The sequence below is a fragment of the Nematolebias whitei genome, chromosome 15 (genome assembly GCF_014905685.2).
Source record: "Nematolebias whitei isolate Nwh7 chromosome 15, NemWhi1, whole genome shotgun sequence".
NCBI classification, from domain to species: Eukaryota; Metazoa; Chordata; class Actinopteri; order Cyprinodontiformes; family Rivulidae; genus Nematolebias; species Nematolebias whitei.
The window spans coordinates 29,059,962-29,084,087 of record NC_056512.1 but is presented as its reverse complement, the minus strand read 5'-3'; the positions used below and the strand labels follow the sequence as shown (position 1 = coordinate 29,084,087).

Below are 24,126 nucleotides of genomic sequence, written 5' to 3'. Positions count from 1 at the left end.
AAAACTCCGACACAGTTGCGACAGGCTGATGACAACCGATTACCACCACATATTCACGGAATGGTCAAATTATCGTATATTTGGCCTTTTTTGGGATTATTGATCGTACAGAGGGCAAAATTGTCGTACAAACACGATAATTATCGTGCACCTGGCAACACATCATGTGGGGCTTTTATGCCCCGCCTACTCTCTCAGGAGTAAAATGTTTTTTAACGTCTTGAGCAGCAGAAGTAGAAGGGGAACTTCTTGAAAGAAGAGTCAGCACTAGAAACATTATCTAAGACGAGTGTTTTTTTTTTTACTTGAAGAGGGCAGAACTTCAAAACTTGAAATAGGGCCGGGTTTTTTTGTGGGGGGGCGACACATACACCAATGTAATCAACTTTCGGGGGCAGTGACCCATCTTTACCGTCATATTTCATCTTTGAAAGGTTGGACGCTGCTTGCTTGTGGTGGTATGGTCGACTCAGATGCGTTACTTACGTTAAAAAGGTACATTTTCCCACATATTTTAAAATTATGCGCTAATTAATCAAAGTACGTTTTGTACTAGCTGGACATTTAAAAATATTTATCCGTTTCATTCTTCTGGTGGGTGGCACTGGCGATAGCAACTGTGTCGAAGCACACCAGCTAGCAAAAGTACAATTTTATTATAGTTGAGACAATTTTATGTTGTCGTATTAGCAATACGCAATATTTAGACGTAACTTGGCATGTTCTTCCGGTTCAAATGTGGCCAACAATCAGTGTTTACCATCGCACAAAAGAAAAGTATACTTTGTTTGAGTATTACTTGGTATTTAGTTGCCAAAATCCCTTGTATCCCTCAGTGAATGAGCTGCAGGTTTGATGACTCCACAGGATTTTGTGGTTTGCTGTCCCAACAGCTTGTTTAAAAGGCTTGCACTCATTTTGTATGGGGGAAAAAAAAGATCTGTAACCTGAAGCCAACCACCCTTGTTCTACAGAAAAGTGCATTAAAAAGAGCTCTATGTTCAGGTGTAAATTATCTTCTACCTAAAATAATGGAAAACTCCAGTGACGACTACAGAATCCAGTCATTTGACCCGGACTCACAGATATTACTGAAAACTGCCTTGAAAGGTCAGGATTTCACTTTACTTGTTTATAATCTCCAAATATTTTGAATGTCATACGTAGATTTAAAGACCTACATATAGATGTTTTTTATTTATTTAAAGTTTTTGCTCTTTAAACGTATTTTAAAGGAGTTTTCTTACCCTCAGACCCTAGTTCCGTGAACCTGGAGGTCGTGTCCAACATCATTGTGGATCAGTCCTTAAAGGATGCTGCGTTCTGCAAAGAGTCTGGACGGATTTGTTACACGATTGTGCAGGTTGGTACTTTATCCGCCTGTGACCTTTCTGTTTAGGAATCTGTGTGGAAAATAATAAAAGTCCCAGCCTTTCTTGAAAGAGTGCATATCACCCGCCACAAAGGGCAGCTCAACGTCACACTGGATTATCATGCTAACGTTTGCTTCATCTCCTAAAGCAACTCTTAAATCAGCGTGTATTTCCAGACATTTCGTCCGTGCTCCCTCTCTTTGCGAGTCCTGATTGCCTCCTGATTTTGTCCAGGCTGAGGCCAACCAAAACGGTGGAAATGTTTTCAGAAAGCACCTGTTGAACCGACTGCAGCAGGAGTTTAACCCGCGTGAAGAGACGAGGACGCGCTCGCTGCAGGAGTGGGTGTGCTTCGTCACCTTCATCTGTAACATCTTCGACTACCTCAAGGTAAGAGCAGGAGGTGGAGGTAGCTTTCTTACTTGTTTTACACGAGAACAGGTCAGTCGTGTTATAGTCATCTGTATTTTGTTCACGAGCTTGGACTTGAACTCAAATGTTTTCATGTGGCATCTTGTGTAGTTATTTACTGCAATATGTTGTCAGTGTATCAAATATAAATCTGAAACATTTAGCATTATGTCTAAGCATTTCTAAAATTGTAGCTCAGATACATTTTCTTATTTTCAGTAGCCCAACAAACATGATATTAACCTCTATCATAATACATCTTTTATAGGAATAATTTTTACTACCTTTCATTGCGTCACTGTTGATGTTTGAAACCTTTAGCTAGCTTTTTACTGCCTTTTAGCTTTAGCTGCTTTTGTTTTTGGCTTGCATTTTGCTGCTTTTAGCTTGTTTTTACTTTAGCTTCTGCTGGTTTTAGCTTTACCTTCTGGCTGTTTTGGGGGAAATCTGTTGCCTCGTTTAACTTTAGCTCATTTTAATTTCCAGCAAAATCCAATTAAAGCCATTCCGGACAAAATGCAGTTTCTCTGATTAAAAACATTTATACGTTTTAGGGCTGGATTTGTTGCTCTCCAATGATGTTTCCTCTCTCAAAACCCTGATTTCAAGTAATAATCAAAACCTTTGTACTATCTTGACTCACAAAACATCTGTTTAGTCCATTTCCCAGCCGGCAGAGCGTCAGACAGGATGCTGTTGTAACTGTTTCATCTGAACGTATATGTTACATGAACGCTGAATGATCATGTATGGATAACTGGTTCCAGCAAATAACATTCCCAACATGCATCATTCATACCAGTAGACCATAAAATCATAATGAAATTAAGAAGATATGCAGTTTAGCTTTGTCATGATTGCAGCCACGTGGTGGCAGCATTTACCTCATTGTCTTCTGATTCTGCAACAATTAAACAGAAGTTGGTTTCTTTTTACTCTCATAAGAGTTTGTTTTTAAAACCTGTAGCAAAGTCAGTGTAAAGGTATTAAATCATACAACTTTATGATTTACTGTATGACTCTTAAGCTATTTCAATATATTTTATCTTCACACTCTGCAAACTAAAAAAAAAAGATCATGGATGCACGAATGAATCAGTTTGACCAAAACTGAGGAGTTTTCTGCTTGACTGGTAACAAACCCATCCAAAACTCATTTGTTTTCTGGTTTTTGAACACACCATAGCTTATGAAAGAAATTGCTGGGGTATTTTTTATTTTTTTATACAAATCTGTACCTCTGTCCAATAACCTGAATATTAATAGAATCCAGTGTCACAGAAATATCTGCATCTTGGTGCTTTCTTGGAGGAAAATATAGAGTATTTACTTTAAACATTTCATTATGAACAAGATTTTTAATTGTACAAATTATAAATATATATTTTTCATTGGTGTTTATTAAAGATAATATGCCTCTAACGTCTAAATTAATAATTTTTTTTAGCAATACACAGTATGGCTTTTAAACCTATGTGAAAAGGAAGGTAAAGTTAAAAGATCTCCAGGATTTTATGCGTTTTGATTTTTGTACTTTGGTGAAATTTATCTGTTTTGGCCTTTGTCTGTCTGTGGGCATTTCAGGTGAACAACATGCCGATGGTGGCGCTGGTCCATCCCGTGTACGACTGTCTCATGAGGCTGGCCCAACCAGACGCTTTAATGAACGAGGAAGAGGTGACGTCCACGCGTTTCATGTTAATGTGTGTATTTTTGGGGGGTTTTAGAGCCTGACCGATATCAAAAGTTTGACTATCGCCAATACCGATATTGGAAGGAGAAGGCTAATGCTGATAAGCGATATACTGGCTGAAATATTTTGAGCTTTGTTCACCCCAAGAATCTACGTAAACGGCTACTTTCAAACCTGTTTTAACACTTGAAGTCTTCAGTCTTCCTAATGTGTGTTCACATTTTCTATCCTCCACTATTCACCGCAAAGTTATCAAGTGTGTACCATAACTATATATTAAACAAAGAAAGGTCCTTCCCTGTTCATTGTTTAAACAGTCATGTATGGTGAAGGTCTAATTTAGTATTGACCACAGCTGCATTTTATTTAATTTTTTTGCAGAAAAGTAAAGATTTCAGACAAATGATGCATTTCATTGATGACAAGATAATGTTACTAATATAATATATATTTTACCTGTACGATAGATTTATTGTTCTGGCTAAAGTTTTACAAGGCCTGTGCTTGGTTATCTAAACGTTAGCTTGCTAGCTTGAGAGGCACACGCAGTGAGGAAATGAAGTATTTGAACACCCTGCGACTTTGCAAGTTCTCCCACTTAGAAATCATGGAGGGGTCTGAAATTTTCATCTTAGGTGCATGTCCACTGTGAGAGACATAATCTATAAAAAAAATTTAAAAATCTGGAAACCATGATGTATGATTTTTTTAAATAATTTATTTGTGTGACACATAATGGGGCCAATTATTACTGATACGATATGTCCCCAAATGCCTATATCAGTCCTACCGATTGCTGCGGACTTTCAGGTCTTATCTCGGACCCTCGGCCCACCTCCAGCTCCGCAACACGATATACTGGTCAGGTTCTAGTGTCTTTGACATTTAAATCCCCATAAGTTTAAGGGAAAAAAAATGCCAGTACACAAAAAAGTATCTCCTGATTCATGCTCAATAATCCAGGTAGATAAATCTAACAAGGTTATGTCAGGTCCTCTGGATGCTTGTTGAAATGTTTCATCTTTCATCCAAAAGACTTCTTCAGTCACCTTCTCATAATGGATCAACCAGTTTGCTGCTGATAGCCAAGAGTTGTTGTTTACATGCAAAAGGAGGACCATCAGCCTAACAATAGACTATATGCCACGGACTTCCGTTCTAGCACTTCCGCATTTTTCAGAAGGGCTGCGCACTTCCTGTTTGCTGTCAACACAGTGTTAGTGATGGCGTTTTTCACTCGATCACTGCAGGACTTGCCAACAATATCTGTTAATGATGTCTACAGAATTATTCAGACTTTCTCGAAAGCGCCCACATCTAAAAAGGACAAAGGATTCAAGCTTTATGTGTCCAACTACATAAATAAGTACGAAGGTAAGTCGGTATTTTTTTTTTTCAGTTCACCGAACTGCCTCATGCAGGCTACATATAACACAGCTAACGTAGCTAACCTTGCTATATTGTTGAGTAAACGTGTGTTGTCTGTACAATTTTTCTGATTAACCCAAATATTAGTTTCAAACAAGGAGGCAGGAGAAGTAACAGTTAGGGCTGAGTGTTTCCAGTCAATGAGGAAAAGCCAGAAGCCCCACTGTTTGAGTGTAAGTCAAAACCACCCGACATGTTCTCTACAGGGCTGTGTTTTAAGAAGCTAGTAGGACTTTGATAATTACGGTTGTCTTTTTATAATAGCATTTACAGTTGGTACATTTTGGTCTCTGAAATATTTGGTATTGTACACAGATGGTGCTGAGGGAATCAAAGCCGGTGGAGTTTCAGGGATGTCAGTGCACCTGTGTGGCAGGTACAGTCCTGTGCAGCCATGTGGCAGCTCTGCTTTTCCAGACGGCTCACTACTCCCAGTTGAAGCTTCCAGCTGTTCCTCCAGTCCTAAGCTGCACAGACACCGAACAAAAGTGGCATAAACCGAGGACAATGGTAACTACATATTGATGACTCTTTATTCCTGCTTATGAATTATAGTTCAATACTGTATTTACATCAATGTTGTTTTTGGATGCAGGGCATAAAACCTGGTCCAGTTAAGGACATGGTCGTCCTGTCAGCAAAACCAAGAGAGAGGAAAATCTTTGAAGGAATTAGGTTTGTTTTAATTTAAAGAACACAGACACATGCACAAACACACACACACACATTTTTAAAATTCATTAAATTTACTATCACAACACATGCACAAGAAGTGCATGTTTTGCTGTTTTATGTGCTTTATACATAAAATGTTATGGTATGGTACTTAAGCTTATGTTGTACTATGCCAGAGATAGGTTAAAAATGCAAATAAGTAATTAATCAAACTTCGTTTTTAAACAAGACAATAACTTTATTGCCTAAAATACAACATAGGCTTTATTTAGTATAAATTTCATCATTTGCCTATTAATGTCTTGTTTATGACAAATTTTTATTTTTCTCAACAGAAGCAACTTGTATAAAGGCACTACCAGCCCTCTGCCACTCATCTCGACCCTAAGGATACAGGATGTGTACCGGGGACTTCCAGCTGAAGAAGCGCCAATGATCACCACAATGGCTGTCTCCAACGATGTCCCTCTTGTTGACTCTTTGTTTGGTCCAGTACAAGAGGGAAGTGTTCTGTCATATCAGCTGCCAGCAAAGGTAGTTCCCAGGACCCGTCCACACCAACACGTCCTTTCTCCCCCACAGCTTCCACTCTACAATTACAGGCTTGAACACTCCAGCTGTGCGTATGTATGTTCAGAACAACAGCAACACCATATGATGTCCCTTGAGACAACGTTAGAGATGTCTCACAAAATTGAGAGCAGCACACGGGAGCAGAGCTTCTGTCCAGAGTGGCACCAACTAAGAAAGTGTCGTGTTACTTCAACAAGGTTTAGGGAGGTCTGTCACACCAGGGGTGACAGCTCTTCTGAAAATCTTGCGAAAAGGCTTCTGAGACCCTGCAGTCAAACTGCTGACATGCGTCGGGGGCTTACCCTAGAGCCAACAGCTATAGAGGAGTATTGCAGGGTAAGGGAAGTAAACCACTACCCATGTGGGTTCTTGATACATCCTGACGCACCATGGATGGGGTCATCACCAGATGGAATTATTTACGATCCTGAGGAGCAACAAGTGTTTGGCCTTTTAGAAATAAAATGCCCAAATGTGACAAGCTATGTGGACTGCTCTTACATAATGATTAGGGATGGTAGGCAGACACTCAAACGTACACACCCATATTACTGGCAAATCCAGGGACAAATGCTAATTTCAGGGTGTGACTGGTGTGACTTTGTCATTTACACAGAAAATGACATGTTTATTGAGAGGGTTCCCCGTGACATGCAAGTACTGCAAACCATAAAACAAAAGGTTGACCATTTCTTTTTTTATTTTTACCTCAGCGCTTGCCTGGCAAATTAAGGTAACATAGTCAAATTTTAACCTTTGCATATATGATTGAAAATACTGTTAATACTTGTGTCATGTTCCTTCCATTTATATTATTTTTAAGCAGTTAGATTTATGTATTTCTCTTTAAGGTCAGATACAATTTATTCTGTTTGAAATTAGCTATTAGGCTGTTATAATCATACCCTCTTTGTGAACTGTGTTTTTCTGTTTCAACGGTTTGCATTCACTAGATGAGTGGCATTTTTTGAAAAAAAATAAAATAAAATAAAATAAATTTTTTCATTTCAGTTTTATTAGTACTGTATTTCAATATCCCACTTGATGGCTTGACTTACATGAAAAATGTTATAAAAGAACTGATTTAATGGAAAAAGTTCAGAGAAATTGAAATATTTATGACAGTGATTTAATTTTATTGTAAGTACAAAAAAACAAAATCAAACATAGATATACAGCATATTTTCTTGCTGTTACTCAGATGTCAGGCTTCTTTGCCCAGGCCTTTACTAGTGGGCCATTTTCATAATTTGTGAGTAGACAAGCAACAGTGAACAGTTGGTTGATTATACCAAAAACACCTAGGGGAATTTCAGAGTCAAGTAACTTGTGCTCTTTGACCCGGCGAATGAGGCGCTCCACATGCACCCTGAGACGTGCTATGTCCTGGGTCTCTCTAACATCCTCAGCAGACATCTGAGACCTGCCAGACAGAAATGCTGGCCTGTAAACTTTGCAGGGAACAATGTCATCAATAAGAAAGCCCCTGTCCACCATAACAGCCATCCCTGGTTTTAACAGCGTGATGAGACCAGATTCACGGGTGATCTGCTTGTCACTGATAGACCCGGCATACAGTCCAGAGATGAATGTCACTGCCCCATGAGGTGCAATCCCAATCAGCCCTTTCAGAGTGCAGTGGGATTTATAAGATGAAAACACCTCACTCTGGAGGAGAGGGGAAGATGGGCACTGACACCTCAGCTCAGTGCAGTCAAGGATGACTGTAGTGTCAGGGTAGTGTTTGAAGTCTGCCGGTAGATGTTTTCGTATATGTTCCTCCGGTATCCAGATCCTAATTGAACCTAAGACTGTAAATAAGAAATTGCTCCATGTTGTGATGATCCTGCTGACAGTGGACTGATGGACACCGTACCGGTCAGCAAGATCACGTTGCTTGGATCCAAGGGCAAGGTAATTTAAAAACATGAAAAACTCATCGATGGGCTGCAAAGTACAAGTTGATGGAGTGGAGTCGAGGGCAGTTCCTCTCTGTCCTTGGCGAACACTGACCATGGATGGCAGAGAGGGCTCAATCATGCCCCAGAAATGCATCAGAAGGTCATATGATGCAAACCTGAAAAAAAAAACATACCATAACAATTAGTGTCCATGTTAAACTACACAGCATACTTAAAAATAAATTCAACCCCAGGCACTGTGCTGTAATACTGTAATTAATTTAGAATATAAATACTTATATGGAAGATTGGTATTAGTTATTTGTCATGTTACATTATTCATAGATGACTTGTTTGAATTGATATTTTGAGTTAATTTTGTTTTAAAGAAGGGGCTGATATGATAAGATTATTTCTTCTGCTACCTTTCATTTTATGTATTTTTTTCATGTGGTTTTGTAAATTGTTTTTTTTGGGCTTTAAGTATGAAATGAACACAAAAAATTAAAATAAATGAAATGTATACATACACACAAATAATATACCTAGGCACATAGACACACACACACACACACATTAAATATAGAGAGAGACAGAGAGAGAGCGAACTTAATTCAAACTGAATTTTTCGCTTTAGCATAGAACTCGTGAAAAGGTTTTCTAAAATAATTTTATACTCTGTGTAACACAAACGCGCGCGCATCCCCCTCCTCACACACACACACCTACCTTGTGAAGAATCTAATGTCCTTGTCGGAGGATGCAAAACGTTGAATGCCGAATCGCTGCCTCAGCGTCAGGCTCTCAACCTGTTCCCGTAGCTGGCGGACTTCCTCCCGGAGATTATTATTTTCCTCCAGCACTGAATCCACAACTGCAGGGTCTGGACTAGCAGCATAATCGTGATCCTTATGGGTGTCTACACTGGCTGTTGTATTATCTTCCTCCTCGCTGTCCTCTGGAGGTGGTCTTTTCCTTCTCTCCCAAACCGCGGGTCTTGGTGGTGGAAGGGAGTAATTATTCCATTCAAACAAAGCAGGTACAGCTCCCTTTTTTAACATCCGTCTTCCCTTTTCGGATACTGGCTCTTGAATGTCCTCAGGTTTGAAATGCCGACTACAAACGCGGGTGTGAACTTTTAAAGCTAAGTTTTCCCTGCGGATAGCCACGGTCCATTGTCGCCTTAACTCCTCAACGGCAGGAAAATGGAAAAAACTAACTACTCTATTGTACCTACTGGTTAGTGGACACAACGGCACACAACAGAACTGACTTGCAGTGCCAGTAGATCGCAGACGCTTTCCGTTTTGAGTCTTTTTCATGGTTACTACTAGTAGCTTATGCTAAAAACAACTGCAGTGGATAGGAGCCGGAAGTGATGGACCCTTCTGAAATTTTAACGGAAGTACGTCACCACTACCCGTGGCATATAGTCTATTGGCCGTTCGTGTCCTGATGGCTGCTTGCTATTCAGAGTAAGAGAGGGAGAGGGGGAAGGAGAAATCCCACACAAGACAGGCCGTGGAGCGATGTGGATATCCTAACTGGGCCTTCCTGAAAGCAGAGAGTAATATTGTGTAAGCTGTTCAGTGCCAGGGCTGTGATCAGTCTTGCATCGGGGAAACTAAACAGCCACTGGCCAAAAGGATGGCCCAGCACAGAAGATCAACATCAGTCCAGCGGTCACTCGATCAGGGATGAAGCTGTTCACATCCTTGATAGAGAGGTTTGAGAGAGGAGTAAAGGAGGCCATCTTTGTGAAGAGAGCCTGTCCATCGTTAAATGGGCGGAGGCCTCTGTGTCCAATTGTCACCTGCTTACAGTGCTGTATCACTCAGTCCTCTGTGAATAGCAAGCAGCCATTAGAGCACTAACGGTCGGTCGTTAGGCCGATGGTCCTCCTTTATCATGTGAACGGCTAGTTTTGAACGTCAGCATCTCGTATTTTATTTTATCAATTGAAATCACTGAAGTTTTATGATTTGGTTAACTGTAATATTCTTTTAGTACTGTATAAAGCTCAGAACTACACACTACCTTCAAACATTCAAACGTATTTTGTAAAAAGGAAAAGTTGCTATAATCTTAAGGGAACAGACATTTTTGTTAAACCACAGTACAGAACCAGTTTAAAGGGGCGGTCTACTTCAATTCTAGGGAATAGTTTGGAAAACGATGTTAAAAAAAAAAAAAAAAGTAAAGTCAATGCCTATATTTAAGAAAATGATCAAGATTAAAATTTTGGAAAGATGCATATAAATACGTAAAATTGTGATGAGTTATTTATTTTGTTATATTACTTATAGATGATTATTGTTTGAATTGATTTTGTTTTAAACAAGGGGCAGATATGATAAGATTTTTTTCTTCTGCTACCTTTCATTTTATGACATGTTTTTTTTTTTTTCATTTGGTTTCTAAACTGTTTTTGTGTTTTAAATATGAAATGAATAAAGATGACAAACAAACAAGCAACAGACTGGTTGATCCACTGAGAAGGTGATTAAAGAGGTCTTTGGATAAAAGATGAAACGTTTCAACAGGAAGAATGGTAAATGGACTGTACTTGTATAGCACCTTTCTATCTTATCAAGACACTCAAAGCTCTTCACACTACAATCTGTGTCCTCATTTATCCATTCATTCTGCACTCTACTAGATCTATACAAAGCTCATTGAACAACTCATTCTAAAGAGAATAATCAGAGCTTTATCACATGCAAACATCGATGGGACACATCGGAGGCAATGAGGGGTTCACTGTCTTGCCCAGGGACACTTGGGCATGTGACTGCTGGTGGATTCGAACCCCTAACTCTTGCACTGGAGGACGACTGCTCTAACCACTCAGCCACAGTCGCCCACAACCATTCCATCCAGAGGACCTGACTTAACCTTGTTAGACTAAAAAGTATTATTTTCCTTATTTGACTAATTTAACAGGTAAGTTGAACTAATTTTCAATAGAAGGAAGCAAAATACTCAAAATTTGCATAAAAGGCAAAATACAAACTTTTATGAACTGTAACATTAGTTGTGCAGTTTAATATTCAGTTTTGCTCTCTCTATATATAGATATAGTTTATATAATGATTTGCCTGGTTAAATAAAAGTTAATAAATACACAATGCACTGTGGAAATGGTTGGGAATAAAACTTTCTTGGAAATGGTGATTTTTGTCATATTTTCAGGAGAATTTTAAAACGTGTTCTATTTCAACATGCATAACATTGCACAAGAGGCCACAGTGCGCTGTGTTTTAAACGAAGTGTCTCGTCTGTCTGTAGGTGGACTGCCTGGTGCTGCAGCTGCATCGTATTGGAGAGCAGCTGGAGAAGGCGAACAGCCAGCGGATGGACGAGCTGTTCTTCCTGCTGCGGGACGGTTTCCTCCTACAGGACGGCCTCGCCTCCATGGCCCGTCTGTTGCTGCTGGAGATCTTAGAGTTTCGAGCCGGAGGCTGGGTGCTCAGCAACACAGCCCACAAGTATTACTACAGTGAAATCGCTGACTGAGCCAGGCACAGAGAGAGGGGGTGCTGAGCCCCGCAGATCATTCCATGATTTTAAAACCAGCAGCTTTATTATAAAAAGCAATGTCTTACAATCTGAGAGCTTTAGGAGGATGGTGGTTCAAAACTGCTAAAAATGACAACTTTGATTTAGCTTTAGGATTTTCTGCATTTGGTCCTGACTGAAGTGGTGGGTGTGAATTGTGCAATAGTTAAAAAGCTATTGACAAGCTTTAGCCACATTTTGTTCAAAAGATTGTTTGTCTTAAAGGTTTCTCAAAGACACTGGAGTTTGTTTGTTTTTTTAAGATCTTTCCTGCATTTGATTTTATTCTGAAACATTTCTTTGGAAGTTTAACAAATTATAAAGTCGGGAGAAACGTTCCAGTCAGATGTTGCTTTAAGTTTTATTATTTTTAATGGAATTTATCGTTGAGGATGAATTTTTTTTTTTAATTTTTTATTCTTGGATTTGTATTTTTCAAATATAGCTAATGGATGTTCTGATGTAGAAGTGAAACTATAAAAAGATTTTAGTTGAAGTTTAACATAATTATTATTATTTTTTTACATTTTTGTGAGGCTGACTTGTAACTTACCATTTTAATGCAGAGGATTTTTTTTTTAAATTTGTTAAAACTTAAAGACCAAACAAAATGTTTAAGACTTGTTTTTACAGAGTTATTTTTTTTAATCACCTGTTTGGTAGCACCAACATAACGTGAACATTATTTCAATCAGGGAACTCCTAAAAGGATTTGACGTAGGTTTATAGAGCAGTTCAGCTTTTTTTAAATGCATTGTCTCAGATAACTTTAGGTTTCATCAGCATTGCCAACCATCGATCAATTGGCAAATAAATTATGGTCAGTCCTGTTGAGTACGTTCTTGTGATTGGCCTGTAGGATGCAGGTTTGTTTCTGCTAAGCCTCGTGTTGGAACCCTCGACTGGTTGACTGAAAAATAACTTCAGGTTTTGAATTTTGCAATTCATGTAGCTCGTACTTTCCTGCTGTATGTTCAAATATGCATTTTAATACATTTAGTTTGGTTATTTTGGGCTTGCAAGATGTCGGGTTGTGTGTGTAGGCGGGACTCATCACAAAGTTACTGCTGGTCTTTGGTGCAGGCTACACGATGCGGCAGCACATATAAACCAAACATTTTGGCTTTTGGAGAAAAATGTAGGTCAAGAGTCACAATTTCCCTTTTTTACCCCAAGATTCAGAACAAATGTGCTTAAACCTTTAATTGTGAGGAAGATTCTAAATTTCAAATGCTACAAATATACTCAACTGGTCAAATTCCAGTATTGAAGGTAAAATAAAAGGTTTACTTTATAAAGGACTTAATTTGTTTAGATATTAAATGGTCCAAATATTGAGAGGGTAAATATGACATTTTCTGTACATATTTTGTACTTTCGCTTTACTCTATTCCAGTTTTCTACAATTAAATTGTTCAATAAATGCATTTGTTTTAAAAAATTATTTTTGTTTGTGTTGTTGACTGCCTATATTTATTGTAATAATTAAACACACACAGAGGATTATTGTACTCAGTACAACTTCTTTAATACTAAAACAGAACTGTACTTTGAATTCTTGTACATTTGACTTTTAAGCACATATCTCCCCTTCCACAGTGAGTTTTGTGTTTATTTACAGTTATTTGAGCAGAGATACCTCCCAACATTTCTGACAATCTGCAGACGTATGAATACACAGCATTTCAGTCCCAAAATGTTTCGTCTACCACCAGCGGAAGTGGGCGTACGCTCTGTTCGATTCAGCCACCTTGTGCATCTCGTGCTTCTTCCTCATGACGTTGCCCTCATTTTCAAAGGCAGTCATCAGTTCCTGCGCAAGTTTTTCGTACATGAACGTGCGTCTGTGTTTGTTTTCTCTGCATTCTGTGATCATCCATTTCATTGCAAGGAAGCGACGTCTGCTGTCTGTAAGTGGGATGGGCACCTTGTTGGGATTGGAGACAGATAATATAATTACTCATCTAAATATTTGCTTTGCGGCTACAATATGTATAATTTTTTTTCTGTAGGTTAAACCCCAAAAAATGAAATTCACCCCATTTTCATGCACAGTTATTTAAAGACTCATAAAACTATTTGTCCTGTAATGTCACAGAAGAGCTCGAGTTGCTCATTACTGACCTGGTAGATCCTTGCACCTTTCTTTACTCTGGTCAGCCCAACAACAGGCTTACAGTTCTCCAAAGCCTGGTGAAAAATCTTGTAGGGATTACACTCAATCTCTGCTTTTTCTCCCTCTGAAGCTTTGTGATATTTCTCCACTTGTTTCCTCTTCATGTGCTCCAGTGTCTAAAAGGAATTATGTTCATTATTACTTACAAATGAACATTAAGGCTCTGAGCAGTATTCAAGATCTGAGTGATGTGTTCCTTTACCTGTGTCATAATCTCTCTAGCCAAAACCTTGTTTCCATGTTTCATCATCATGTTGATGAATTTACTGAAAAAAAAAAAAAAATGACTGCAGTTCCTGAACTTTAAACAGAACTTTGAAACAAGCGAGACATTTTTGCTTTTAGTGGCAAAGCTGTCTTTAAATACCTGACATCTGGGTCATCAAAAACAGAGCTGGTTACTGCATTGGTTGCTGCTTTGATGGGTTGTGTCATCTTGAGCTCACGCTCCTTTTTCTCCTCAGCGCTCAGCTCAATTATTGGTTGGCTGTAAGCCTCCTTCCTGACCTCTGGCTCTAGATAGTAAGGATTGTATTTGCTCCATCTCACCAACACCACACTGCAGACAAAGTACACAGATATATTTTGAATTTCAGTGGGTTCAAAGCTTTGTTCTGTTTTATGTCAGAGACCAAGCCTTTATAAAATAAATAAATGAAACAGTACATAAAAGGTTTCTGTTATTAGTTTATTTAAATCGGAAAACATACAGGCGGAAAAAAGACATGTTTTAAAGACCATACCCTAACATTTTCACCGTGTTCAAAAAAAACAAATTTTGGGAAGTTCAAATGTGAATAACTTCTGAAACATTTGTGTTCGCATAAAATGATCACAAATGCAAGCACCTTTATTAGAATAAAACTTTAGCTTTAGGCCAATTTAAGAAAAAAATGTTATTAAAAATTATTAAAAATTAATTAAAATAATTAAAAAATATTAAAAATTGTTTATTGTTGTTGCTGTTGTCCATTGTTGTCATCTTTCTTTGTTGAAATCAGGTCTCTTGTAAATGAGTCCTCGAGGCTCAATGGGATTTACCTGTCTAAATAAAGGTTGAATGAAAAAAAATGTTTGAAGTCAGATTCGTACCTAGTTGTTGAGGAAAATAAGAAAAAAATCAGATGGAATGCAAAACACAGTTTATGCGTGACAATATGAATACGAATATTCATAGTTTAACGTACAGATATTCTTAGGAGATTGGCGAAGATGTAATTTTATCATTAGCAATACTTGTTCACTTTTTATAAAGCAACGCGAGTTAATTTTAAAAATTGGAACCACATAACTGTTAAAAAAAGCAGACTATATTAAATAACATTTACAAAGAAACACTAGCTACAGACGTGTATAAAGGTTAAAATTACCTCGGTGTCCAAGGTTTTAGCAATCCTGCGATGGAGGCAGCCATCTTGGAAATGTGTCAGTTAGGACCCCAGTTTAGTATGTAGTGGAGATGCACGACAAAAAAAAAAAAAAACGTTTCAAAAGTCACCCACTCGTTTGGCTAATTTCACAGTTCATAACGAAACAAGATGTGTGAGTAGGTTTTAAGTAGTAAATATATCGTGTTTTATGTAAATAAATAAATAAATAAACGTGTCCTCGTGCACACGCTGATGACATCACACAATGTTTTCAGCACCGACCGCTGTAATGGTATGGCGTACCACGCTGAGGAGGACACGCTGGAGTCATGGTTCGGTGAGTAATTGATGCTATTTCATGAATAAACAACATGTATATTTAACCGGATAGATTCCGTCGTTTGAGTGAGCGCGCCGACAGTCGCTATCCAGCTGTTTGACAGCTGTAATCCGGGCTGCGCATCAGCTACGGGCTGGGTGGAGGAGAGCAGAGATGCTCTGAATCAGGGGCTCATCTGCGGCTTTCAGGGACAGGCTGGTGTGTGGGGAAAATGAAAGAATGTAAAAAGGTCGAATGAGTCATAGCGAGTCATACAGAGCAGAATTATAAGGACATAAACTTACAGGTAAATTTGAGCAGTAGAACTAAAGTATTTTATGTATGTAGTTTAGTGATTCTTATTTCCTCACTCCTTTTGATTTAAACCTACGTCTCAAAAGAAAATTTAACTTTGTTATAGAAGAGATGTACAAGATATAAAACGTGAGTTATTTGATATTAATAGAATAATTGCAGTAAGCAAGGATGTTTTTTGGTTTGTTGTGTTTTTATTAAATTTTTCGTTTTCCTTTGCAAACGTGCATCTGAAAGCTGCTTATAATAATGTATTAATATCAAAACGTAAATAAATTCTGAGCATTTTTAACTTTGCTTGAATGCCTTTGCTAAACTACTGTATTGTAATGTCTTTTAACATAATTATCAAACACCTAACACTCTTTGACATTTGATTTATTCAAACATTACTAAAAATGAAACTGAAGGGAATACAAATTTGCGCTATTATTTATACAGTCAATAAACTTCCCAGTTCATTAACGTTCTTGAGTGTCACATTAAAACACTTCGATTTAATGCATCTTGTAATGTCTCACAGCTGTATTATTTGTTCAGAATCATTTTTGATCTGATTTTATACCATATTGCACATCTCACCATTAATTATCACAACAATCAGTTTTATTAATAATACATTATGTATTTGTAATGAATCAACTGCTCATATAAAGATGAATATAAGCCGAGTGACTTGTATATTTTCTAATTATTTAACTTGAACTCATTCCATGATGCTTTTGGACATTTAATAATGGATGAGTCGTTTTTATAATAATTTACATGATTTTATGAGTTCTGCAAAACATAATTAGTGGAAATACATTTTATTGACAGAAAAAGCCACCCATCGAACAAACAGAGAGGAGGACTGGGAATATATAATTGGCTTCTGTGATCGAGTCAACAAGGAACCAGAAGGGTATGTCTGATGTGAAATATTAAAATAAACTTATAGCTTATGATGAATAAACCAAGTTTTCTTCCTGTAGTCCTGAGAAAGCCAAACATCTACTTTTGACCAAAATCGCCTGTTCTCAAGAATGGGAGGCGCTTCAGGCTCTGACGGTAAGAAACAGTTGTGAAGAAGTTCTTTTTTCTTTCTTTCTCTTTAAACTGACTGAACCCCTCGTTCACATAAATCTCTCTTGTTCAGGTACTGGAGGCGTGTATGAAGAACTGCGGGAGACGGTTTCAAAAGGAAGTCACGAGAAATCATTTTTTAACAAACCTGTTTCGAATCGTTTGGACAGAGGTGAGCTGTCTTCGGGAGACTCAAGACTTTCTAAAGTTAAAAAAGGAAACCGAAGTGACCACGTATTTTACTTCCAACAATCTTTAAATTGCAGTACCTCGGAGACAGAACACCTCCAAAGGTGACGAAAAGGATTGTAGAGCTGGTGTGTAGCTGGACGGCTGCTTTTCCCAACGAAAAGGAGTTTATTAAGACCTTCAAGGCTTTGAAGAGCATAGGTATCTACAAAGCGGTATTATAAACTTGTTTAGCGTAACAGTGTCTCCTTTAGAGGAAACTTACAGATTCACTCTCCTCACCAGGCCTTGTGACGCCTGACATGGTGCTTACAGTGGACAGGACTCTGATTCTCTCATCTCCAACGCACTCTAAACACCCCATGTTTGACAACAAAGACATAAACACAGTGAGGCATTGGAGGAAAATATCATACCGGGTAGTTCTGTTTTCTTAAAGTATCCGGACTAATATCTAACTTTTTGTTTGTAACTGTAGCTGCTCGCTGAGCTTCTCCGGAGTAAAAACCCAGAAGATCTTCGGGAAGCCAACAGATTAATCAAGAGCATGGTGAAAGAGGTGTGGGACGTCGGTGTCGTCTGTGCTGCTGGAGCAGCTCGGTTTTCTGACGTGAGCGGTGTTTTGTTGTGGTCAGGACGAGGCTCGCGCGCAGAAGGTCACAGAACGAGTGCAGACTTTGGAGGAGGTGAACAACAACGTCAAGCTGCTGACCGAGATGCTGTCGCATTACGATAAGGACGCTTCCACTGACTCCGATAAGGAGATTCTTAAGGTCTGTGTCCAACAATATAAACATGTCTATAAAAACACTGGGAAACTTTTGCTACGATCCATTTAAATATTTTTCACAAGAATACCAGAAACTTCTTTATGCGTTCATTGTTTCTCGTTTCAGGAGCTCTACAAGCGCTGTGAAAAACTGAGAAGTGCTGCTTTCAAGATGGCCTCTGAGTCAGAGGACGATGACCTTACTTTAGGTTGTCTGAAAATTGTTTTTATATCTGCATCTGTTGTCAAAATATCTCATGTCAGATTTTAATTAAACACAGAAAATGATTTACTTTTAGGCACCGCCAGATTCAAGATGGCTACCACTGCTAACAGACTTTAATAAATGTTTAAAAAAATGGCTGCAACCCGGTCAGTTTAACAGATATTGAGCTGAAGTTTGGTGTGGTAGTAGCTGAGAGTCATTCACAACACATACTACAAGCACTAACAGATCGCACAAGATCTTTGTTTAAATTTTTGGCAGGCAAGGCATCAGGAGATATACATCCTTTCACGGGATGCTAGTTTTATTTGAAGGTTTCCCTTGTTTTTCATGGTGGTGTGTGTAATCGCAGGCGACATCCTCCAGGCCACTGACGATCTCTCCAGAGTCATTAACGCGTTTAAGAAGATCGCTGGGGGGGAGCAGGTTGACAGCAGCAGAGAAGAACCTCATCCTGCAGGTGGTCAGAGTGACACTTTATATTGTTTGTTTTTTAAATCCTTTAACTTGAAGCAACTTTTTTGCTGAACCTTATCCTTTCATCTGCCATTCAGCAGTGACCACAGATACACTGGTTGACATCAGCTGCCTCAATACCCCCACCCTTCTTGAACCTGCGCCCCCTCCTTCCCAGTACTCACCACCCATTTTTGCCAGCGACACAACATCCCCTATCCCCATCCTGCCGCCTCCTCCCAGCATCTTCGGCGTGGGCAGCCATCTTAGACGACGTAGAAGAACATGTCACCTCTCCCTAGACTCTTCCCCCCCCTCTCTTTCTGTACTTGATGATGAGCTGCTGTCTCTGAGTAAAGTATTCTAATTTTAGATGATTAAGTTGAAGGAATGGACCGGCTTCTGTTGGAAATTCACTTATTCTTTCAAATGAGTTACGTTACCAATTCCTTCAGAGCGCTCAAAAAACAAGGTTTTGCTGCAACAACTGGTTGCTTGGCCACTGCCTCCTGAACTTTGTCCAGAGTTCAAATATGGCCTCCTCTTCCTCCTCCCCATCACAAGTTGGAGCTTAATGGTTAATGAGAGTGGTGCGAGCATTTTGTCAGCTAGAAAAATACTTTTCTTCAAACATTCTCGAGTATCTTCAGGTCTGAATCTAAACATTTAGAATGTCAAACTGTAATTTTGAGTCCGAGGTCTCTAATGTTTCTGCAAAATGTGGATTTGTGTCGCATTATATTCCTCAACATGCTCTTTAAGATGCTAAACTGTAACTTTGAATCAAAATCTTTAAAACATTTCTTAAACTGCTGAACCCTAAATTTAAATGGTTTCCAAAAGTTCTTTTTTTTTTAATAAATGCTACAACCTTAGGAAAAATCATCAAACCTTAACATCAAACTGTGGTTTAAAATCACATTTCTTAAGAATTTAAACAGTTTATTAAATCATAATTACTAAATGTGTTTAAAAAATGTGTTACATTGACTTTAAATCAGATTTTTCAAATAGTTTGTTAAAATTAAAGATGGATTTCATAAAATGTTTAAAATGAAATTAATAAAACTATTAAAAACGTTTATCTAAACATTTAATTTTAGCTTCATTTTTTTCTAAATATTTCTTAAAGCACTAAGCTGTAGAATTAAATCAGATTTTTTTGTTTGTTTTTGGTGAGGAAATATAGTAAAATATTACTTTTTTAAAGTCTGTTTAAATTGAATTTTACTTTTTCTTTGTAAAAGTTCCTCAAAGGTTTATTTTACAAACATTAAACTTTACAATAGTTATATTTCTTAAATACTGAATAGTACCTTTATATCAGATTTTTTTATATAATTCTTTTGTAAAATGTAGAATTTGGTTTTACTATAACTCCTCAGTACACTTCTTAAAATGTTAAAGTTTTAAATAAAATCTTCAGTGAAACATAAAACTTGGCTGTAAGTATAAATGTTCAATTTATCGCTTGATAGTTTAGTTTCCCAAAGCAACGTATAAAATGTGGAACTGGTACGTGACATTTTTGTTAAATGATGTTTTCAACGTTCAGTTGTAGCTTACCATCAAAATTTCCCAAACAGTTTTTAAACATTAAACTACAGTAGACCTAAAAATAAATAAATAAATAAACATTTAAACACTGAAAACTGAACTACAACCCCAATACATATAGTTGGGACATTTTGGAAAATGTAAATAAAAGCAAAATGCAGTGGTTGGCCAACCTTACACAGTAAACATAAAACTTTATTTTTCTCACCACTTGTACATTTTATCTTGTTCAGTTTCTTTTTTTTTTGCAATGTGTTACAATAAATTAAAAAACACTTTCTCTATTTGTATTTAGAAACATTTTGCTGTATCTTTAAATCCATTTTGTTATATATAAATGGTGCTATGCTAATGCTATGATTTTTTTTATTGGTTTTTTTTTCAGACCTGAATAATAACTCTACCTCCAAAGAAAAAGACGCGCAAACAAAACCCATGTTGAAAGAAATCTCCAGGCCGTGGACGTCACTGCAGGTTTATTTAATACAGTTACCTACAAAGTTTTGAATAGTGTGTAATGGGTGGGGGGGAGTAAATTGTCTGATTTCTTCAGGCCCCAGCGTCAAGTGTGGATGTGTTTGGCCGTGTAGCTTGTTCGAGGACAGCAGTGGCTCCACCTGAAGCTGCTGCCTCACACAGTTTGCAGAGCCTCCAGGATCTGGCAATGATGGACTTTTCACATCTCAAGAAGTACGGAGACTCCATCATTCCTATGATTTTTTCCATCCATCCATCCATCCATTACCTTTACCCGCTTCTTCCTTTTCTGGACGCCGGGGGTCACTGGTATCCAGCAGTCACTGAGTGAGAGGCGAGGGACACCATGGACAGGTCGCAAGTCCATCACAGGGACACATAGAGCTAACATGCATGTTTTTGGTCTGTGGGAGGAAGCTGTAGTACTGGTACCGACTGGTACAGGACATGTATGAGGACAGCAGGACAGTGGTGAGATGTGCTGAAGAAGTGACAGATAGCTTCAATGTGGAGGTGGGAGTGCATCAAGGATCAGCTCTGAGCCCCTTCTTGTTTTCTCTGGTGATGGACCAACTAACAGATGAGGTCAGACAGGTCAGTCCCCGTGGACTATGATGTTTTCAGATGATGTGATCTGTGGTGAGAACACGGAACAGGTGGAAGAGAACTTGGAGAGGTGGAAGTATACACTTGAAAGACGAGGAATGAAAGTCATTCGTAGTAAGACAAAGAACGTGTGTGCGAATGAGAGGGAGGCTGGTGGAACAGTGAGGCTACAAGGAGCAGAGGTCACAAAGGTGCAGGACTTCAAGTACTTGGGGTCAAAATGGGGAGTGTAGTAAAGAAGTGACAAAGAGAATCCAGGCAGGATGGAGTAAAGTTTCAGGAGTGATTTGTGACAAAAGAGTGTCAGCAAACGTCAAAGGAAAAGTTACAAGACAGTAGTGAGATCAGTTATGTTGTATGGTCTGGAGACAGAAACACTGACAAAAAGACAGGAGACAGAACTGGAAGTGGCAGAAATGACGATGTTGAGGTTCTCCTCAGGAGTGACAAGGATGGATAAGATTAGGAATGAGATGATCACAGGTACAGCACAGGCTGAACAACTGGGAGATAAAGTTAGAGAGGCCAGACTGAGATGATTTGGACATGTCCAGAGGAGGGACAGTGAGTATATTGGTAGAAGGATGTTAGAAATGCAGCAGCCAGGAAAAAGACAAAGAGGAGATTTATAGATGCAGTTAGAGAGGACATGGAGGTGGAGTGAGGACAGAGTGAGATGGAGGAGGATGGTTTGCTGTGGAGACCCCTGAAGACAGAAAAGCCAAAAGAAAAAGAAGAAGGAGGAAACCGGAGTACCCAGAGAAAACCCACGCATGCGCGGAGAGAACATGCAAACTCCACCCTGAAACATCCCCGGCCAGGATTTGATCCGGCGGCCTTCTCGCTGAGAGGCAACAGCTCTACCAGCTGAACCACCTAAAAATCATTTGTAGACATTTTGATAGAAATATGTTTGTTTAAATGAGGACTGTAAGGTTGTTTTGGGTGTGTGTTTTAGATCGAAGCCCAGCCAATCAGGAGCCACAGGAAGCAGCTTTGGGTTAACAGCAGCAGCACCTCCCCTCATACCTGGGGAGGGTGCCCCTCCCTGTGCTGTTCTTCACTCAGCAACGCCCGGCTCTCCTGCTCTGTCCCATTCAAAGGCCATGGTACCGGGGAGCCCACAGTTCTGTTCTCTGTCCCCTGGTCCTCTGTATATCCACGGCAGCCCGTCCAGAGGCACAGACATCTCCCTCAGCAACGTTCACGTCGCTCCAGAGGCGATCAAACCCAGTGAGAACATCCGAGAGAGAGAGAGATGGACTTAATAAAATATAAAGAGCATCATTTTATTACAGACTCACTCCTGATTTTGTGTTTGACTTTTTTCTGTCCTGATTTGATCTCAGGTAAAATCTTGCCGGTGACGGCCTACGATAAGGATGGCGTTCGAGTCCTGGTTAACTTTGCGTCTGACTGTCCTCCGGGGAGGCCTGACGTCTTGGTCATGGTGGTGACCACGGTCAACACAGCGCCCGTGCATGTTCACAACATGGTCCTGCATGCTGCTGTCCCCAAGGTAAACACTTTCAGACGAGCCAAGTTTTAAATATAAAAACAAATTGATAATGCTGACCTTTCCTCGTATCTTCCACCAGTCAATGAAGGTAAAGCTGCAGCCTCCATCAGGAACAGAACTGGCACCGTTCAACCCCCTGCTACCTCCAGCGTCAATTACTCAAATCCTGCTGCTGGCCAATCCAGCGAAGGTAAAGACCCGACGGCACAGAACAGAAATCTGAATGCAGGAGGGGCTCTTAATCAAAGGCTTGTCTGTCCTCGCAGGAAAAGGTGCGTTTGCGCTACAAGTTGACTTTCACACAGGGAGAGCGTCTGCGCGACGAGGCTGGGGAGGTGGACCAGTTCCCCCTCCCAGAGAAGTGGGGTCATCTGTAGCTAGAGAAAAGGCCTGTTCTTACTCTGTAGACAAGGTCATCCCAGAGGAAACAGGAGGGGTCGGAAATCCAGCTTTACAATCCACGTTCATTTCGTTGTGTCCTTAACGTCACTGAATAAGTTAGAAAATGTACTTTGAAACATTTTCACTTAGTCCTTGTGCTTTATATATATATATATATATATATATATATATATATATATATATATATATATATATATATAGATAGATATGTATAGGCAGCAAACAAAGCAAAGGTATTACACAGTGGTCAGTCAGTCTGTGGTGCCTGCTGGTTATTCAAGTAAATATTTTACTGGATTTTTCCTGTGATGAATCTTAACAGATTTAGAATGTATTTTTAAAAAATCAAAGCATTGCATCAGAGCGCTGGACTGAAGTGCTGCATCGTAGCAGAACAAACATGGCCCAATAATTTAACATCAAATGTATTTAAGAGCCAGCAGGTTATTTATTTATTGGGTTGAACATCTTTGCAGTCTACTAACGAATACTTGAAAATATCCTGATGTGAATGTACATCAGTTCTGTCTTACTTTGGAAAGAACCACCGGTTTGAATGTTTCACATGTCGGGGTTTGTGTCTGACTTGTGTCAAACTGTGCTGCTGAGTTCTGCTCCATCAGTTGTGCCATCAGGTAGCCTCTCACTGCAGGTGAGCTGCCGTGTCTCGACTTCAAGGAATGTTTGAAATTATGTATTTATCTTTTTCTTTTATGTAAATGAGCAGTGATTTGTCAAGACAACCAGCCTTTCCTCTACATTTTAGCTTTTATTTCAGTATTAAAACATCTCTATTACAGTATCAGCATGCAGCACGGTCATGTTGTTGTTTAGGACTTAAAGTGATAGCTCAGACTTTTGAAGTGGGGGTTGAGAAAAATATGAACAAATGGCCTCGCTCTGATTAGCCGTTAGCTCACCAGTCAGATCAGAAATGACCAGTCATCCCCCGCTATATTGCGGGGATGACTTGCGGCTTCACTGCATCTCGTTTTTTATGCCTGTTTTTATATATATTTATATATATATATATATATATATTTATATATATATATATATATATATAGA

At 38.9% G+C, this 24,126-nt stretch overlaps 5 protein-coding genes across 7 annotated transcripts in view; 4 read left to right on the top strand and 1 right to left on the bottom strand.

Annotated features, from left to right (window-relative positions):
• Positions 1 to 24,126, top strand: part of LOC119421599 (septin-9) — a 916,196-nt gene that overhangs the window by 754,583 nt on the left and 137,487 nt on the right. The window lies entirely within an intron of this gene.
• On the top strand, positions 430 to 11,575 carry mif4gdb (MIF4G domain containing b). Its single transcript, XM_037688954.1, has 6 exons — positions 430 to 495; positions 1,006 to 1,110; positions 1,254 to 1,363; positions 1,608 to 1,763; positions 3,369 to 3,461; positions 11,343 to 11,575. The coding sequence occupies exons 2-6, from the start codon at positions 1,032 to 1,034 to the stop codon at positions 11,568 to 11,570; spliced, it is 666 nt and encodes a 221-aa protein (XP_037544882.1). The 5' UTR covers positions 430 to 495; positions 1,006 to 1,031; the 3' UTR covers positions 11,571 to 11,575.
• On the top strand, positions 4,645 to 7,056 carry LOC119421601. Of its 3 annotated transcripts, XM_037688948.1 has the most exons (6): positions 4,645 to 4,851; positions 4,993 to 5,078; positions 5,221 to 5,415; positions 5,501 to 5,580; positions 5,916 to 6,119; positions 6,508 to 7,056. In XM_037688948.1, exons 1-6 carry the CDS (start codon positions 4,701 to 4,703, stop codon positions 6,524 to 6,526), a joined length of 735 nt encoding a protein of 244 aa, XP_037544876.1. In that variant the 5' UTR covers positions 4,645 to 4,700; the 3' UTR covers positions 6,527 to 7,056. The 3 variants fall into 3 exon arrangements, with proteins under 3 accessions (XP_037544876.1, XP_037544874.1, XP_037544875.1); XM_037688946.1 differs by having other exon boundaries at positions 5,916 to 7,056; XM_037688947.1 differs by lacking the exon at positions 4,993 to 5,078 and having other exon boundaries at positions 5,916 to 7,056.
• On the bottom strand, positions 13,178 to 15,210 carry mrps7 (mitochondrial ribosomal protein S7). The gene is made up of 5 exons (XM_037688953.1): positions 15,159 to 15,210; positions 14,156 to 14,347; positions 13,991 to 14,054; positions 13,737 to 13,904; positions 13,178 to 13,539 (listed from the first exon to the last, which is right to left on the bottom strand). The coding sequence occupies exons 1-5, from the start codon at positions 15,200 to 15,202 to the stop codon at positions 13,318 to 13,320; spliced, it is 690 nt and encodes a 229-aa protein (XP_037544881.1). The 5' UTR covers positions 15,203 to 15,210; the 3' UTR covers positions 13,178 to 13,317.
• On the top strand, positions 15,211 to 23,113 carry gga3b (golgi associated, gamma adaptin ear containing, ARF binding protein 3b). The gene is made up of 17 exons (XM_037688964.1): positions 15,211 to 15,495; positions 16,612 to 16,696; positions 16,767 to 16,842; positions 16,931 to 17,029; positions 17,124 to 17,247; positions 17,332 to 17,435; positions 17,525 to 17,605; positions 17,682 to 17,819; positions 17,943 to 18,024; positions 18,394 to 18,501; positions 18,596 to 18,850; positions 20,440 to 20,528; positions 20,608 to 20,744; positions 22,096 to 22,370; positions 22,487 to 22,656; positions 22,736 to 22,846; positions 22,923 to 23,113. Exons 1-17 carry the CDS (start codon positions 15,411 to 15,413, stop codon positions 23,031 to 23,033), a joined length of 2,130 nt encoding a protein of 709 aa, XP_037544892.1. The 5' UTR covers positions 15,211 to 15,410; the 3' UTR covers positions 23,034 to 23,113.